Source organism: Neoarius graeffei, chromosome 10 (genome assembly GCF_027579695.1).
Source record: "Neoarius graeffei isolate fNeoGra1 chromosome 10, fNeoGra1.pri, whole genome shotgun sequence".
Classification (NCBI taxonomy): domain Eukaryota; kingdom Metazoa; phylum Chordata; class Actinopteri; order Siluriformes; family Ariidae; genus Neoarius; species Neoarius graeffei.
In genome coordinates, this window is record NC_083578.1 from 72,744,312 (window position 1) to 72,763,616 (window position 19,305).

The window sequence follows — 19,305 nt, forward strand, 5'->3', positions numbered from 1 at the left end:
TGGAGGTTCTATATGAGACCAATGCCCATCTATCCTGAAAGTTTCATGAAGATCGATCCAGCCGTTTTCCCGTAATATATTTTACAAAAAAACAAAGAAACCCAACCAAAAACAACACCTGGCCCCCTGGTGGACTCCATCCTGGGTGAGGTAACTAGCCATCAGGAATTATTTTTTTAGCAGACGAACTGTTTGCCATCCTCGAGAGCAAAGCATGATGCATGCATTAGCTACTAGCACATCCATTTAGTCTGTTTTAATACCATAAGTTGTTTCACAAGTATATCGGTTTTTTATTGTTGTTAGTGGAGCAGATGACTCATGCAAGAATGCATCAATGTGCCCATGCATGCCGTTTCGGAGGACAGAGGAGTTCATGTTACAGTTAGAAACAGGTCAGTTGTAATTATGAATGTGAACTGTCAACATAGGCAAAAAAAAATCAGAATTAAACAGTCAGTGCGTTTACATGCACATCCAAATCGAGCTACTGTCGGTAATCGAGCTAAGGGTCCCAGCAGGGGTGCCAGAGAAATCCAATCCTACATGCACACAAGGAAATCGAGCTATTGTGTGAGGTACATTGTGCACCCGAGCCACAGGTGGCGCTACACGCCCCATCGTGTTGGTACACTTCCGGTTGTCGTCATGAAGAGCTATTCAAGAGTATAAACAAAGTTATCAGTTCCGTGTTTGTTCGTTCTCCTTGTTCCTCCTGACCTCTTCTGCTGCTCGCTACTACTACTGTTGTCATGCCGACCGAGGCTGTTGTGTTTCCCGCTTGTGGTCTCATCACTCGTCACTTCCGGAAGGGGCAGTGCTGAAGTAAGTAGCTTGACTACGTAGCTCGGTAGGGTTTACATGCACTAAGTAGCTCGGCTACAATCGTATAATCTAGGTCGCGTAGCTCGATTACGAGAAATCCAGTTCGGTTCGATTTCAGCCGAGCTAAGGTGTTTCCATGGCATTTAGAACTTCGATTTCAGTCGAGCTACGGCAGAAATTCGATTTTCTCTATGTACATGTAAACGCACTGACTGATGCTTGTAATGTGAATGTGATTTCAGAGATGCCTCCGTGAGTGCTTAATGGGCATCATTATCCATGTCCTCTTCTCCTCTGTGTTTCATTCAGTTAGTCCTCTTTCAGACCTCATAGTAACCTCTATCTTGGGTGAACACATGACAAGTATACAGTGCTAAATACAGGTAAACGCTAACTACTGAACTTATCCAATCTCTCAGGTCACTTCTCAAGGTTGACTGAGAAGCATGTGACTTGACACGGTGTAGTGTGAAATACAGTGTGTCCTGACACGTCCTCGACAGCATCAGCAGTTACCAGTGTTGCCAAGTTTGCATTTTTTCAGTGGAATCGAGTTATTTTTGTCCATGGTTTGGGTGTTATGCATATATTCTTAATTAAATCTGTCGTAAAATATGAATACTAGCCATGCAGATTCTCTCATGGGCATGCTTCTTTTTACCATTATTAACATAATACTCAAAGTGTGCCTCATAGCCATTCCTTCTGGTAATATACTCTTACTGGCCACTTTAATAGGAACATTTCCTCAGTGATAGTTATCTAGTCAGCCGATCATGTAGCAGCAACTCGATGCTTGAAATCAGACAGATGCAGGTTAAGAGCCTTCAGTTAATGTTCCCCTCAGACAGTTTAATCTCCTGGGATTTTTATGCATGAGTCTCTAGAGTTTACACAGAATGGTCTGAGAAACAGAACAGCCTCCAAGCATAACTACGTCATCACTTGTTTACCGCAGTGCATTTTGGGGGATAGCCGGGGTCGGCAGTTAAGCGATACAGCAGCTGTTAGATTAATTTTATGTGAGCGGAGCAATTTTGTCGTGCTCTGTCGTGGAAGAAAATGAAATTGGTGATTTAAAGAGGTGGATAATATGTCATGGGTTTACAGCAGGAAAATCAGAATTCAATCAAGTTTGGTGAGAAGATAAGAAGGTTTTTTTTTTTTAAACACCTTGGGATCATGAAGCAATCATAGACTTAAGTCTAAATTTGTTTCTTTTAATCTTCAGTTATTCCTTACCATTTTCTAAGAAGCTTTGTTCTGATTAAATCTTAGCCTTCTCAATCCAACACAATGAAAGTTACAGATGCAGTAAGGGAAACTATTTTGAAAAATCAACTTTTGGCTTAAGTCTAAAATTGCTTTGTGATCCTGGGCCCAGATGAACAGCATCAAAAATTTATAAATGAGTGATTAGTTAAATAAAACTTGATGTCGGGAAACATTACCAAAAAAATCTTTGGAAACGTGCTGATCTGCCGTGTCACGTTCAGTATAAATGCATTGACTTCAATAAATGCCGCTAGTGAGGTACAGTGAACATTATACATATCCGAAAGAGAACCCTTTGGCCAAGTTTACATTAGACCGTATCTGTCTCGTTTTCTTCGCGGATGCACTGTCCGTTTACATTAAAACGCCTGGAAACGCCGGGAAACGGGAATCCGCCAGGGTCCACGTATTCAATCCAGATCGTGTCTGGTCCGGTGCTGTGTAAACATTGAGAATACGCGGATACGCTGTGCTGAGCTCTACCTGGCGTCGTCAGTGGACAATGTCACTGTGACATCCACCTTCCTGATTCGCTGGCGTTGGTCATGTGACGCGACTGCTGAAAAACGGCGCGGACTTCCGCCTTGTATCACCTTTCATTAAAGAGTATAAAAGTATGAAAATACTGCAAATACTGATGCAAATACTGCCCATTGTGTAGTTATGATTGTCTTTAGGCTTGCCATCCTTCCACTTGCAAGTGGTAAGTGACGCGCATGCCTGATATGCACTGAGATCACACACACAGCGGCTCAGTCCCGAATCACTGCTCGTGCACTTCACTCGCGCGCTCTGTGAGCTGCGCAGGGCCGGAGTGCGCACCCTCCAGAGGGCACTCGCTGTTCAGGGCGGAGTGATTTGGAGCGCAGGATGCCTGCGGAGCCGAGTGTATCCGTGTATTGGCGTTGCTGTGTGCACGCTAATTGTTTTAAAAATGTTAATCTGATGATCCGCTGATACGGTCTAATGTAAACCCCACCTTTGTGGTTTGGGAGTTTTATCGGTCTGACAGGCTCGTTCGGCTGCCAAGTACTTCGGTACGTTGAGAGGTAAAGGCCGAAGAATGCTTCTTTGTTTTACAATCTTTGGAATATCGTTAGTTTCAGATGATGAACAGTGTTGATTATCATCTGTAACCGAAGGCCATTCCGCAGACCATCGAAATATTGATGGGTCACAGTTTAAGTACGTCTTTTTCCCACCAGAGAAATGTAAGCTACAAACACTTGTCCATTTCGATTCAGTACAAAGGTTTTCATTGCAGATTAAACTTATCCATTTCTTTCTTCTCGACTGGCAGCTGATAAAAGCTCAAATTAGATGTTTGTTGTAGAGACACAGTTAGGCACACAGCAATTCACTTTAGGCATGGTTAAAACCAGTTAGACAGAACAATGCAGTGTTTCACAAAGGCAAAAGTAAACAGTATCGCAGCGCTGACCCCGGGTATAGAGATCTTGCAGTCACGTGACCGGAAAGTACACAACCGCCATCTTGTCGGTCAAAAACACCGCTGAATACTGCTGCACTCGTGTACAGAATGGATCAATTTCAACCGACGGACTACACGGCTCATTTTTCTAATGAACAGATAACTAGATATATGTCTAAAATAAACGATCTACAGATTTGTGACCCTTATGGCTTTCCGGACGAAGTTTTCACGACCGGATTTTGAACTGCCAGCGGAATACCCGGACGTGTATAATTACCTCATTAACTTTCCCTCGCTGTTCAGTGGTGAAGCACTGCGTGCTTATAAATCTCTGGACAGTTATCTTTACAGAAATTCAGGATTTGTCAGCGACTCAGATGTGGCATCTTGTAAACAAGAATCCTCATTGGATGGGTAAGTCACTTAAGTATTGAGTATAGCACTGACCAGCCGATTATAGAATAGAATAAGGTAATTCCAAATCGTCCGTGTTGTTCACATGGATCTGGCGTTGGAGAGGTAGAGGCTTGGCAGTGGAGATTTGAGTGGCTGTTTTCTGAGCTTAGTCAACAGGCCGGCTCTGCAGCCTTGCTTTTGCTTCCGCTCCCGGCACCGCCTCCTTCGTTTTGCTTCCAATAACAATCCACGGAGACCCCGCTGGTCTCGCTATCTCGTCCGGAATGTTTTTTTTTTTTCTTGTCCGGAATGTTGTGCATGCGATGGAAATCGCTACAAACCGTCATTTTCTGCTGGAAACCAATGTCCAGTAAGTCCATACGGTTGTAGTGGATATTGAAGTCCAGTACAGACGAACAACACGCAAAAATACACACAAAAAACATAAAAAACGTGCACAGGTAGGGAGAGCTTGTAGTAGAATTGTATATAGTAGGGTTTTCCAGAAGAAAAGGTAGAAGTAAAAGCAGAAGTAGACCCAGAAGTAGAAGGCGGAATATGGCGTTTGACCGACAAGATGGCGTCTGTCACAATCTGGATCGGCTGTGACGTCACATGCAAGTGCTCCATTGCCCATAACGCATTGCATTAAACAAGCAATGATGTAGTCATGGGTTAGGGTTATTGCCTTACTAGCTTGATATGACAAGAAGACTTCACAGTGTACAACTCATTGAGCAAAAATGCATCTCGCACTACATGCCAAACCTTGAGGCAGATGGGCTACAAAAGCATAAGACCGCATTGAGTTTCAGGCAGGAACAAAAGTCTGAAGCTACAGTGAACACAGACTCAAGATTGGAAAAACAGCTGGTCCTGTCCAGTTTCAGTGAGCTTATATATTTGATTTTTGAGACTATATACACAGAGACTAAATTGCATCTTGATTTTTATTCCCGTTTCTTTTTGTGTGCTGCAAAAAAGTTGGCATAAAACTTTATCAACCAGTATAACCAATTAATTATCAAAGGACCTCCAACAGCTAAATATAAAATCTTTTCTTTGTTTGGTAGTGACTAAAATCTTTGCGCCTGGTTTTGAAAGGACATCAGGCCTTCGTGCTGCTACGTTAAGGGGATAATGGCAGCCACATGGTGCTCAGCTGCTTGCTGGAGGTGATCTGTTTGCACAGAGCTCTTTGTTCTGAAGCACAGAGGGACTCTGCATGATGGTGATCAGCATAAGTCCGTGTTTGTGAACATACAGGAAATGACCCGCTGTAAGCCATCGTTACTGTTTAACTGCAGTTCTTCTGAACATTGAAATGTGGTACATTTGCCTTCCTCATGGAATTAGTCTGTTAATTCCACATGGAATGATGATATGGTACTTGTTTAGTGCTGGCATAGTGGTATACAGTGTCGCTTACAATTTGAGCATAACTTGAAATTCACAAATCGCATGCCTTTTTTTTTTTTAATTAAGGAAAGCAGATATTTTATATGTGTATAAAAAATAATAGTTGCTACAAGTATAAAGAAGTGGCGATGAGATATTTGCCTGTGGTAAATTTAAGAGCATTTGGCACAAGCCCTTGCCTGCTGATTTGTGTTCTCTTGGAAAGGCCCCACAAGATTACTTGTGTAAGTACTGCACACAGTGAATGATGCATTTGTTTTATTTTGATATGCTGCCAGCCTGGGTACATTATGTTGTGGGCTCTGATTTTCCTTGGTTTTCCTTGCCGGGTCTAGAGTAGAACTTTTGGACATGCTTGTGGTTATTTGTATTCAAATACTTATGCCTGGCAGTAATTGAACACTACGTATGAATTAGTAAACAGTCAAATAGTCATAGGCCGTACCTAAGAATAAAACATTTCTGTCCTCCTTATTTTCTTTTTTTCCAATTTTTTTGTGATTTCCTTTTCTCACTTTTCTGTTTCATTCTCCCCCCCCCGTGTCCTTTTTTTTCTTCCTTCCTTCAGGTGTGAAGAGAGCTTGCTGTGATTTTCTCAACAGTCAGCTAGACCCATCCAACTGTCTTGGCATCCGAGACTTTGCAGAGACGCATAACTGCGTGGACCTGATGCAGGCAGCAGAGCTTTTCTCTCAGAAGCACTTTTCCGAGGTGGTGCAACATGAAGAGTTCATGCTCCTCAGTCAGAGCGAAGTGGAAAAGCTCATTAAATGTGATGAGATTCAGGTAGGGCATATTCAACAACATCTCTGCCCTTGGATTAGCCATGACAAGTTATTGCTGATTCATTATGAACTCATGAATCGAACCACTGCACCATTTAAAAATTCTTCGTAAATATACCTCCTTAAATATGCACTTCTTCCATTTGGCCTACACATTAATTGTTAACTCGTTGCTTATGTTGTTAAGGGAAGGACCACCTTTCTGGCTCAGTGGCCCATTGTTAAATGTCTTTAAGTACAGCTGATCCAGGAACAGCCTTGGGCCTTGTGTCATCGTGAATACCAGTGGTTTGTAGATCAGAAGTCTAAACATGACCTTGAGACACTAAATAAATGTGTTACTGGCAGATTGTAGAAAGAGTAGGTTAAAATCCACGAGTGGTATTGTTCATTATCTGTTCTGAAGCTGTACGGTTTATGACAACAATTATGATCGATGGTTGAGACACCATATGAGCTGGCACATGCTTGCTGCATTAAAACACCCCCACCCTCCCCACACACAAGATAGCCAGTTTAACAGTGTGATGTGGTGGAGGGAGTCCACAAGTTTGAATCTGTCTGTTTGTGTGATTTTAAAAAAATAGAAATTCTAGCATGAAATTCAAGTGTACGCATGTTGTAAATCTCCTTAATTCCCCCCCTAGTGCTACCCTATTTGACTGAAAATTTCTTTCTCTTAATACTGTCCTCTTCCCTGTGATGAAAACATAATTGGAACCACTTTGATGCGATTTATAGCCTTCAAACTTGGTCCAAAATATGCATATGTTTTTCCCCCTATCGTTGCTAAAATTACTGTGTATATTGGACAGCCTGAAAACATGAGACTTAAAAATACTTAAACATCCTAGTATGCAATTTTTATTATTTCACTGGAAAGTTAGGTGTAAAGCAGTCATGTGGGTTTTTCAGCTCTGTACTGCCTTGTGTTTGAGCTTACTTACAAAAAGTCTGACCTTTTGTCATTTCCACATTCCGTAAATATCTTCAAGGTCTACTCAGTAACATTTTGCCAGTGTTTTTCGAATATTTCTCTCAGTGGTGTTGGTACATTTTATTTTAATATGTTTTGTGGGTGTGTGCATGTTAGGTGGACTCTGAGGAGCCAGTGTTTGAGGCCGTGCTAAATTGGGTAAAACACAACAGGAAGGAACGAGAGCCATACCTGGCGGACATGCTGGAGTATGTGCGCATGCCTCTGCTCACGCCACGCTACATCACTGACGTCATTGACTCCGAGGTCAGATCCTCTACTATGTTTTACTCGTCTCCACTAGTTCCTCACATTTAAGCCTCTTATGGCACTTATCCATTGCATGGTACTGCCTCGACTCTCTTTTGGTATCAGCAGTTCATTTTCAACTACAGCTGGTCGTCATAGCAACACCGCATAAAACTACAGTGATGTCATCTTCAACATGGTACACACAGGAACATTATTATTATTTCCAAAGTTTGTTTGTATGTGGGATTTTCTATTATTATTTTTACTACTATCACTCATGCATGTTTGTGTGTGTCCATGAAACGGTGTTTTGTTGAGCTGAAGCTGCCTCAATTCTTCACCTTTATAACACGTATTATTAAGCAAACAAAAAAGGCATAAAAATCATCGTGGCATGAAAAATGCCACTGGTTTACAAGCAGGGGAAAAAAAGCTGCACTATACATGTTACAATAGTATAATAGTTGGAGCACTGGGCTTTCACTCTGAGAAGCTGGGTTCATGTGCCTGCTCAGCATGTTTTATTTGGGGAAAGTTTTGCTGCATGTTACCAAAATTGGCCACCCTATACTGATATTCTGCCTACTCCTTTGTTAGTAAGACCGATGTGTGTACGTGCACTCTGCTTCTGATCTCTGTAGTCAGCAAACATGTTAAAGCAAGTCCCATACCTGCCTTCATAAGAAAACATTTTAGACCCTAAATATTTGTAAGATAGATAGAATCCTGCTTCAGTCCGAGTAATGCCGTACCTTAATGTTTGATTTATTGCAAAACCTCTGTCAACCCATGACACAACCCATTACTTTTTTTTCTGAAAAGGAAAAAGATCAATACATGATCGCTAATTTTAAATGAGTTACCTGTCGCAAAACTTTCCCCAAATAAAATGACCTCATTTTGCATGCACACACGCAAACATACACATGAGCAGTGAATGCACACGTCAGTGAAGCATAATAAATAAATATAATGCTATTTAAAAACGGATGGTTTGTGCAAGACTTGTGCACCTCGCACATTGATGATGCAGTGATGATTCTCTCTGACTAATCAGTAGTCCGCAGTGTTCACTTTTTGGTATCACCTCAGCTTGCTTAGAACCTTGACAGAGGTGATAGGGAAAAAAAAGTACCAGTTACCAGGTAATGTCCACAACTTTGGCTCGATGGAAAACCAAAAAAAGGCGAGTAGAGTCGAGCTGAGCTGGTACCAGTGTAGGTGCAATTGGTAATTAAGTGATCAATCTCATTAAATCAGTCTCATTAAATCACTCATTAAATAATACCATTAATTTTGGTGCTTAATAATAAATTACCAAACCGCTAAATTATGGTATATTCCAAATTATTATGATCACTTGCCGTATTACATAACTCGTATGCACCTTGGAATTCTTTTGAGATTGGATGGCTTCAAAAATATCGGTACAACAAATAAACACACAGTTTCAATAATAATTGAATTTATTATAACAAAGATAAAAATGAATAATAGCAGTTGGAATCATTATATACAAATATGATATGGTCATATACTTGATGAGCTTGTGTGTGTGTGTGTGTGTGTGGCCACGTGTGGAGACAAAGATTAGCCTTGTGTTGCTAGCTAAGGCCAAAGAATTCTACCTCGTGGAGTTAAGAACAAAAGGTGTGCGTGTGAGAGGCCTTATGGCTTAAACAAAAGGTTAGCGTGGGATGCTAGCTAAGGTGTGTGTGTGTGTGTGTGTGATAAAAAAAAAAATGTAATGTTAGCAGTTGAAATACATTCAAATGGTCGTCATTGATATATGTGGGTTTGAATTGAATCAGGGCTTGGAATGTTATCTAAAGTGTGTTTGTGTTGTGGGGGGAGGTGACCACGTGTTTCTAAGTAGAACAAAAGAGTTAGCTTTGGTTGCTAACTAAGATATGTGTGTATGGAGGAGGGGTCACCACGTGTTCCTAAGTAGAACAAAAGAGTTAGCTTGTAGCTAACCCACTAGCTCATAACATTACTAAATTCACTGAAATCTTGATGAGGTCAAAACATGTGTAATACTCAAATTAAAAGTGTTAGAAAGGAATAGAGAGCATGCAAAACCTATCTATTAAACAAACAACTGAGAGAACATAGAACAATTATGGAACACAAAAATCAGTGTGCACACTTACAGTTCCTGAGTTTAAATTCACACTACTCAATAAAGCTGATTCCTAAGACTAGCTTGCCCAAAAATGTCAATCTTACTTCAGTATCTCGCCTCTGCGCAAGATTATGAGATGTTCCCAGACTTTTGGAGTTTCACAGTTGTGGAGGCCTCCGTGAAGCGCAGAGAATTTTTTGGTCCGACACGTGGTCGCTCGTGATGAAAAGAAGTCTCTGATCAAACAATGTGCACAGTGCTTTGTTAGAAGGAAGCCGGTCGCTTCTAACTCTAAATTAACTGCTTGGGCTGCAGTCGTACGTACTTATAAGGAACAAATGAAACCGGTTATATCTCAATCTGAATCAAAATCGCGTGATTCTAGAGTTTACCGTGGCCAAAGGTAAGAAAGGCGCTAAATTCTGATTCTTGCCAGAAAGACGTCTTTATCTGGGTTTGCTCGGCGGAGCGGATCTCTTTGTGCCTGCAGACGGCTGGTCCAGATGGAAAAGAGGAAGAGCGGAAACATGTTCAGTTACTTTTGACTTCACAGAGGATGTGACGTAGGTGATCCCACCCAGGCGTGACATAGTCAACGCGGAAGCTGGTGATGGGAATTGTAGTCCTGAAAGACGAGACAGGCGGTACCTACACCAGGCAGTGGAAAGGGGTTATTAGTCTATTGGTCCCTGGTAAGAGCCCATAAATAGTACACATTCCTAAGAGAGTGTTAATAGTAAAAATATTAGCAGCACCTTGTACAATGGTGAGAGGTGGGCAAAGTGTGATCTCCCCTCCCAATGACCTGATACCTTCATGTCCTGAAAAATGGCCGAAATTTTCATTTCATAAATTAAAGGCTTTAGTAAGTATCTGATGTCCAGCATCCGCTAGCATTTATAGAGATACTGGAGGAACAGCACATGCTCTTGTTTCCAGCAACACCACCTCTATGGAGAGCAGTTTTTCTTATGGATGAGTTATTTTGAAAAGTGTTTTATATTTATTTATATTTGTTATCGTGGCATTAGTTTGCAAAATTACAATTACATTCACCTGGCTTTGAAATGGTACTAAAATATGCCTTAAGGATACCGCGCTACACTCTACAACGACAATATGACCTGTTGTATGATTAGCTATGAGTGGTTTTGTCATTGCAGTGTGTCTTTCTCCCCCCCCCCCAGCCTCTTATTCGTTGTAGCCTAGCCTGCCGAGACCTTGTGGATGAAGCAAAGAAGTTTCACCTGAGGCCTGAGCTACGCAGTGAGATGCAGGGGCCTCGAACACAACCCAGACTAGGTCTGCTTCTACACACAGCTCTGCATCATTCAACAGGGAGTTTCTTGTAAAAGCAGAAGTAAACTTGTATTTACACTATTTGGTCAAATATTTGTGGATGCCTGACCATCATGCCCATATGTGGTTCCTCCCCAAACTGTTGCCACGAAGTTAAAAAGACAATTGTATAGAATATCTTTGTATATTGTAACATTTAGATTTTCCTTCACTGGAACTAATGGGCCTAGCCCAAACATGATCAAGCATCACAATGCCCCTGTGCACAAAGCAAGGTCCAGAAAGACATGGTTTGCCAATATTGGTGTAGAACAACTTAAATGACCTGTACAGAGCCCTGACTTCAACCCCACTGAATATTTTTGGGATGAATTGGAACCCCAACTGCACTCCAGACCTTCTTGTCCAACATCAACACCCATGCTCACTAATGCTCTTGTGGCTGAATGAGCACAAATTCCCACAGGCATGCTTTAAAGTGTATTGGAAAGCCTTCCCAGAAAAGTGGAGGTTATGATGATGGCAAAGGGGACTAAATCTGGAGTGGAATGTTCAAGAAGCAAACATGGGTGTGATGGTCAGGTGTCCACATACTTTTGGCCATATAGTGTGTTTTGGGGGTATGTTTTTGATGTGTAAAAAAAATTCATAGCAAATGGAGCACAAGCCCTGATGTAGTCAGACCCAAACAGTTTTCCTGAAACTAAGTTAAATTAATTGGTTTCAGGTGCCAAAGAAGTGCTGTTGGTGATCGGTGGGTTTGGCAGTCAGCAGTCACCCATTGACGTTGTGGAGAAATATGATCCCAAAACCCAGGAGTGGAGTTTTCTACCTGTGAGTGGTTGTTTAGGAGTGTTTACTGTTTATATCCATTGCAAGACATGATTGTTAATTTTTTTTTTTTAAATTGTAAACTGTCACAAGTGGAGCCCATTTTGTTCAAGGGTTTTTGATGTGGCACTACAAGTTGAATAGACATAAGGAGATTTAAAACATGCCAAGATGTATACAGTTGGGTCCATAAGTATTTGGACAGTGACCGAAAAAAAGGACTATGTAAAAAAAAAAATAAATGGCTATAATTCCTCAATTTTTAATGCTTTTTTTGGTTGTTAAACCCCTTAAATTAAAGTTGAAAGCCTACACTTCAGTCACATCTTGATTGCTTTGTTTTAAATCCATTGCGGTGGTGTACAGAGGCAAAATAATGAAAATTGTGTCACTGTCCACATACTTATGGACCTCACCGTGAATGTGAGTTAAACCATTACAGGTATCATAAAACCATAGGCACGCTTTAAAACATTCCATGCTGTGTTTCTCCACATGGGAAATGCATGCCAGAGGGCGGAGCTGTGGTCATACGATCCACTATTATCTTTTCATTGCTCTGTGTGCTGCGTTTCCTGAGTTTCTGGACTGTTCAAGGTCTGGGGGAGGGAGAGGTAAAAAGAAAAATGTTATCAGAGAAACCTTCCATATCTCACAATACACTTTGACATTATGGAACGTGTAGACCAGAGAATAAACTTGAGATGATGGGATTGCAACAGTCCTCCATAAAATGGGCTGTATTTTGTAGCTTTTTTTTTAATTGGAAAAATTACAGTGCTATGAATTCGGAGTGCCTCTCTGACTACAGCTAATTGTTATCTCAGGAACACAGGCTCACAAGGCAAATGCACTAGTGAAGTCCAAAAGTGCAGTGTTCGTAATACAGACTTTAAAAAAAAAAATCAGACCACAATCTCTCTGATGGATCCCCTGAAGGAAAGCAAAAGGTGTTCTTACATTGGGTATTTGTATCTTTAATATCGCTTGGTAAAACAGAAAATTGGTTCAGCAGTAATTAACAAATTACTCTTATACCATGCTTTATTTCTCTTATTGTGCTGTACAGAATGGCTAAGTGTCCTACATCCTAGCAGCACCTTTTACTGTTTGTGAATAAAAGTTAAAATATATTGTTCTAAATCATTTTACAATTATAAACTCAATTCAAACATTCTCCCCCCTGAACATTCCAGAACATTGCACGAAAACGGCGTTATGTTGCCACTGTTGCCCTCAATGACCGTGTGTATGTGATTGGAGGCTATGACGGTCGGTCACGTCTCAGTTCAGTCGAGTGTTTGGACTACACAGCAGATGAAGATGGAGTTTGGTACACTGTCGCCACAATGAATGTTCGACGAGGCCTGGCAGGAGCAACTACGCTAGGAGGTGCAGCAATGTTTCATTCTCTCTTAAGAAACCATTTCAAAAATACAAGTTGCAGTAAGTGCAGTCATAATACAGTGTAAAACTGAAACAAGTTCAAATTTGTTTGTCGATCTAGCAGTTCGAGATACTGATCAAACATGTTTTGTGAGTTGCTCATTGCCTCATGGAATGTTCTAAGACTAGAGATTGCCCAGAACATTTTTACATGGTGTATCTATGACAGAAACCATCTTTTGCTTTTTATAAAAAAAAAAACTTGGGGATGTCTCGCAACATCTTAGAAGGATTTTAATGAAGCATATATACTAACCCCATTTCCAGAAAAGTTGGGCTAGTTTCCAAAATGCAATAAAAATTTAAATCTGTGATTTTGTTAATTCACATGAACCTTTAAGTGACAAAAGTACAAAAAAAGATTTTCAATAGTTTTACTGACCAAATTAATTGTATTTTGTAAACACATGAATTAACATCACAGATTTTTGTTTTTATTCCATTTTGGAAAATATCCCAACTTTTCTGGGAATAGGGTTAAAGGAATACGCCACCCCCAAATGAAATTGAGTCAGTCCCTGCAGTCCCTAGAGTTGGATGAGTGAGCCAAAGCGTTTTGTAGCCGACCCAGCCATTGTCCTGATCTGGAAACGTCCTGGTTAGCTTTAGCTTAGCGTAGTCGCTGTAATCCGGCGTGTCCAGCTAGCATTGTCGTTGCAAAAGTGAATCAAATAACTCAAGATTTTTTATAATTATTTCTCATGACATGTACATTCACATCGAGTACACATATCAATGCAAATTAACACGAAGGGATTTACTAAACCAATTTATATATGGAACTATTTTTAGCCACAGCACAGGCAAAGCACCGCTGCAGGCGCAAAGACACCACGCAGCACCTGAAAACCCTAGTTTCCCTGGTAACACTGGTGTATTGACGGAAGTTGTGGTGCTGCGTGGTGTCTTTGCGCCTGCAGCGGTGCTTTGCCTGTGCTGTGGCCGAAAATAGTTCCATATATAAATTGGTCTAGTAAATCCCTTCGTGTTAATTTGCATTGATATGTGTACTCGATGTGAATGTACAGGTCATGAGAAATAATTATAACAAATCTTGAGTTATTTGATTCACTTTTGCAACGACAAGGCTGGCTGGACACGCCGGATTACAGCGACTACGCTAAGCTAAAGCTAACCGGGACGTTTCCAGATCAGGACAATGGCTGGGTCGGCTACAAAACGCTTTGGCTCACTCATCCAACTCTAGGGACTGCAGGGACTGACTCAATTTCATTTGGGGGTGGCATATTCCTTTAAAGTGCATATCACGGGTAAATTCAGGAGCAAGATCAATGTAATTCTCCTATTTTATATTAAACTTTGGTAAAATATCTGTCACATTTTGCATTTTGTGCAATTTTTTTTTCCTTGCACATTACCAGAAAAATCCAGTTGAAATCGAGCCATTTGAGGCGAATTGGTCCGCCTCTGAAAAAACTTGGCATTTGGATTTCCCGGGAAACATTGATTTTCGTGACATCGCGTGCGGGACACCTCCGTATGAATCCTACGTCAGCACTGGTTTGTTTATGAGAAAATGACCTGGCGGTTTTCTGCAAATTTCTTCAACGTTATCACGTAATTATTAAAATGGTTGACCGATGTATCGTAGGAGGATGTAGCAACACCAATCTCGATGGGATTAGTCATCGTTTCCCAAAAGACCGGGCAATGAGAGAGAAATGGGAGCGCTTGGTCTACACAGGTTGTGCACTGAAACTGTGCAAGCTTGCGCAGCCTGCTGGCGCTTCCGCAGGTAACGTCACGTATCTGGCTCCAGACTCCCTTGGGATTTTTCCAGACGCGTTTTGTTTTTGTTTTTTTTTCTGCTGTAGACAGATGGCCTTGTGCAAAATTACCCTTCTGGATGAGTGTGTAAAGGGACATACTTTCATATTTAAAAAAAAAAAGGAATTGGTCCAGAATATGCACTTTGATGTGTATATATGCATTTTTATAATTAGTTGAGTATTATGCCCCATTCCAGGTAACTCAAAGCAATAAACGTTTGTTTGCTTTTGTCTGGAAAATCATTAAACGATAGTATGTACCGTCACTGCTCTTCAAAGTCATAATAAGACGATATAAACTGACGGAGTTCATGTTTCCTTTTCAGATATGATCTATGTGGCTGGGGGTTTTGATGGCAGTCGGCGGCACACCAGCATGGAGAGATATGACCCAAACATTGATCAGTGGAGCATGCTGGGGGATATGCAGACAGCCAGAGAGGGAGCTGGGCTTGTAGTGGCCAGTGGACTCATCTACTGCTTGGGTATGTGGCATGTTCACAGTGGAGAAGTTCGATCTTAGCAAATCTTGTACACATCAAACTGGCATGTCGTTAACAATATAATGGGAAAAGTAAAAGGCATCTCTTCCATTAACTGAAGACCTCAACATCAGGAGTATGAAAAAGTTGCATATTGTTGTGCTTAAGGGTTACATTTTGATTCTTGGGTGCGCGCACACAATACAGAAATTGTATGTACACTATTTAAGAATGACATTGCTGTTATGTCATAACAGGTGGTTATGATGGTTTGAACATCCTTAATTCGGTGGAACGCTATGACCCACACACAGGCCACTGGACCAGCGTGACTCCCATGGCCAACAAACGTTCAGGTTAGCTTTTGCAACATACTAACGTTTTTTTTTATTTGCTATAATATCTGACACTTTTTTCTTGATCTTTTGTATTGCATTTTGTGTTGCAGGTGCAGGGGTGGCTCTACTAAATGACCACATTTACGTAGTTGGAGGGTTTGATGGCACGGCTCACCTGTCCTCTGTAGAGGTGTACAATATCCGGACAGACTATTGGACTACTGTGGCACCCATGACCACTCCACGCTGCTATGTTGGAGCCACCGTGCTTAGAGGTCGACTATACGCCATTGCAGGGTAAAATTAATGATTAGTTTGTTTCTTTATGCCCAATTTCTGAAAGCATAGGGTGCAATGCACAATAGTAGAGTTCTAGTAGACCAACAGTCCACACACAATACAGTAGGTAATGCAGCTCTGACAGAAACCCTGACTATAATTCAAATTACACGTTTATATACTAACTTTAAAAACGCACAATGGAATTCAACACGATATCACTTTAGATCCATGCATATATTTGAAATTTATGATATTGTATGTAATGCACACACATCTTGAAACATCGATAAAGGACATTTATTGTCAAACTCAAGAATTAATTCACAATAAAAAAATTCAAAGTGACAGTTGGTCCATGTTCGGACCGTCATGCTGGAGATTCTGGGTCTGTGTCGTCCAGGGGTCTCAGCAGCAGTGACTGAGGGTGTCAGGAATCTGTCACGGAGGTGAGCTAGCCTGATGTGCTGATCCTGAACTGGCGTCGTGACTCGAGGCTGACCAGGGCGTGGACGATCCCTGGTGCTCCCTGTCTGTCTGTAACGCTGACTCAAACGGGAAATGGTCAAATGATGAACACCGAAGTGCCGGGCGACCTCTGTCTGTGTACTTCCGGCACGCAACATCCCGATGGCCTGTTCACGTTGATTTTGGCTTAGGCGTGGCATCTTCAATAATGACAATTTTCCCATCATTTCCCCCGGGTATTTATAGGCAAGATTGTGTGTGTACAGTGTATGCAAAATTTGTTTGAAAATTAAAGCCTGTCCATGTCATTGACTACCCGAGTCATACTGTACGTTATTGAGTACAACTCCCTTAAATTCTGATTTGAGCACAGATTTGGAACTTATTCGGGCGGAACGAAGTTATTTTTCCATTGTGATATATTACTTTTCTTCTTGAGATAAACTCAGCACGAATTCAGCAAGTTTTATCAATGTGCGTTTTTAAAGTTACTTAGTGTATTAATGCACTCTTTCTAATGTTATAAGTTCTAGAAGTAACAGCTGTTCACAGGGAATTGTATGGCACATGGTCCATATAATTTTCATTTTATTCTTATCATACAAGTACAGTCAAACCAAACATCACTTGCATTATCTTTGCTCAACCCCATTGACAGATATGATGGCAACTCCCTGCTCAGCAGTATTGAGTGTTACGACCCTGTACTGGACAGCTGGGAGGTAGTGACCTCCATGGCTACACAGCGCTGTGATGCAGGGGTTTGTGTCCTTCGAGAGAAATGAAAACATGGCTGCCAGACATTAAACAGGCAAAGACTCACTGGGATCGGTTTTTGGAGTATTGATTGGCAGCTAACGCCCGTGACTGATCTACTATGTTGCCATGACTATGTGCCACATGTATTAGCATGGAAGAGGAAAGCAACCTGGAAACCCAGATCACACGAACACCCCTTTCTTCATTACTATGCTGTAATTTTAACTTCAGACTTTGGATGTGTTTCCATGTTTGTGATGGGCACACTGTGTTGTCTGCCAAAATGTCTGCACTCTCCATCCATTACCCTCTGGTTCTGTGATGTCTGAGGTTATCTGTGAGGTTCATGCGGATTAAATCTATAAAGTGCAATATTTTAAACTACTGATGTGTTAAAGACTAAAAATGCAGAAGAACACGAATGTGTACTTCAGCAGTTGCTGCTTTTATACCTTATAGCCCTTATGGGCAAATATTTCAACATATCACACCACAGGCCTCCTGGCTTTGCTATGTAGGAATACAAGGTGTGATTGAAAATACGGACCTGTTAGGATTGTAAAGGAAGACATCACTACTTCTGACTGGAATTGAACAATGTACAAAGGTGTCCTTGTTGACACCAAGGTCTTCACTGTCCTTTCCTGCTTTCTTGGTCTCCCAGCCTCTACTAAGAGAAGTACCGTAACTACTCTACACCTTGCCTCATGTTTTAAAGGTACAGTAAGTAGAAGCGAACAAATGTTAAGAAAATATTAACACTACTAGAAGTGTGGCGTGTGTGTTTTTATAAATCAAGGAGGTTTCAAGCTTTTTCCATAGTTATGCAACCAGCTTTGTTGATAAAATGACTGAAAGGCGTGTGTGGGGGGGGAGTTACTTGGTGTACCTTTAAATCCTTGGGATTGCCATACAGTGAACATTCATGTATGTACTGTGTATTGTTTTTTTCCCTTTCCTCCACATGAAGTGCTTTTAAATGTGAATCTGAATGAATGTGTGGATTTACTTAAATGTTTGTTACACAGATCATGAATATCTGTTAATTATTTGTATTAGTATGAACATATATATGCTCATTTTCATGAGTGACCAATGACATGTTGTTGTAATGTTTTGCAATATGTACAGTGCCAAGACTAACATAACTGTAAGTTGAATAACTTGCCACCAAGTGTAATAAAATGTATGCACATCACTTTGGTCTCATTCAAATCCCCATGGAATTGCATGAGAGCCATAATTAGATTGTATATGTTGATGTATTTCCTGTTGAAACAGGAAGTGAGAGTGACAGTGTGTTAGTCCTTGACTGTTTATGAAACAGCCTAAATTGTTTGAGATGCACCACATCCCTGTTAAACTTTGCAAACACACTTGACAGTAGATTAGTAATTTAGCTAAAAGAGAAGCAAGATCAAAGTTTAATAATTTTTTTTCTACTGTGAAGGATTTCTCACCACTGCCTTCACCTGTGCCTGTTGACCAAGTATTAGAGTTATTCCATACGTTTATGCAGAGATTGACGGGGATCCACAGGGTCATCACCCAGCACATCAGGATGGAATTGTTGGTTCCATCAGTCTGAGGTGACAAGACATTCTGGCACTGAACAGCCTCATGTTGGTAAAACAATCCTGAAATGTCCACGTCACATAAGTGCTAACTTGCACAAGTTCGAACCTCATTGAAATGAATGAATTCCAGTCTCCCCCCATTTCTGATGGTTGAGAAAGGGTATGTGGGATGATGCCCAGCCAAAAACATACAGATGCTCTATGTTTACTGCTAATAAGTCGCTACTTTAAAGGAAGGTCTTCCACTCTGTCTGGAACATGTACATTCTTGAGAGCTTTTAATTGCACAAAAACAAGATTAGGACAGGATGACTAAAAAAAAAGTTAATCTTTTTTCCTGCAAGTGACATTCTATTTTTAATTTTATAGTTAATCTCTGAAACTGTCCCATTCTAGATGCAGTCCTGATTCTACTGAGAGGCCTTTCTACTAGATTTTTGGAACGTTGCTGTGGGAATTTGTCCATTCAGCCGTAAGAGCAATTGAAACACTGTGCCTTGCAAGTCGGTGTTCCAGTTCATCTCAAAAATGTCAGTGGGATTGGTGTC

General features: G+C 41.0%; 1 protein-coding gene across 13 annotated transcripts in view; it reads left to right on the forward strand.

Annotated features, from left to right (window-relative positions):
• Window positions 1–18,378, forward strand: part of LOC132893276 (kelch-like protein 12) — a 37,701-nt gene extending 19,323 nt beyond the window's left edge. For 12 of the 13 annotated variants that reach the window (XM_060932218.1, XM_060932217.1, XM_060932219.1 and 9 more), the window contains 9 exons: window positions 5,919–6,136; window positions 7,229–7,378; window positions 10,676–10,790; window positions 11,515–11,621; window positions 12,815–13,010; window positions 15,181–15,339; window positions 15,594–15,692; window positions 15,785–15,971; window positions 17,080–18,378. In XM_060932218.1, coding sequence (XP_060788201.1) covers window positions 5,919–6,136; window positions 7,229–7,378; window positions 10,676–10,790; window positions 11,515–11,621; window positions 12,815–13,010; window positions 15,181–15,339; window positions 15,594–15,692; window positions 15,785–15,971; window positions 17,080–17,206 — 1,358 coding nt within the window. In that variant the 3' untranslated portion in view covers window positions 17,207–18,378. The other variant, XM_060932227.1, reaches the window with a different exon arrangement.
• Window positions 18,379–19,305: the final 927 nt, after the last annotated feature.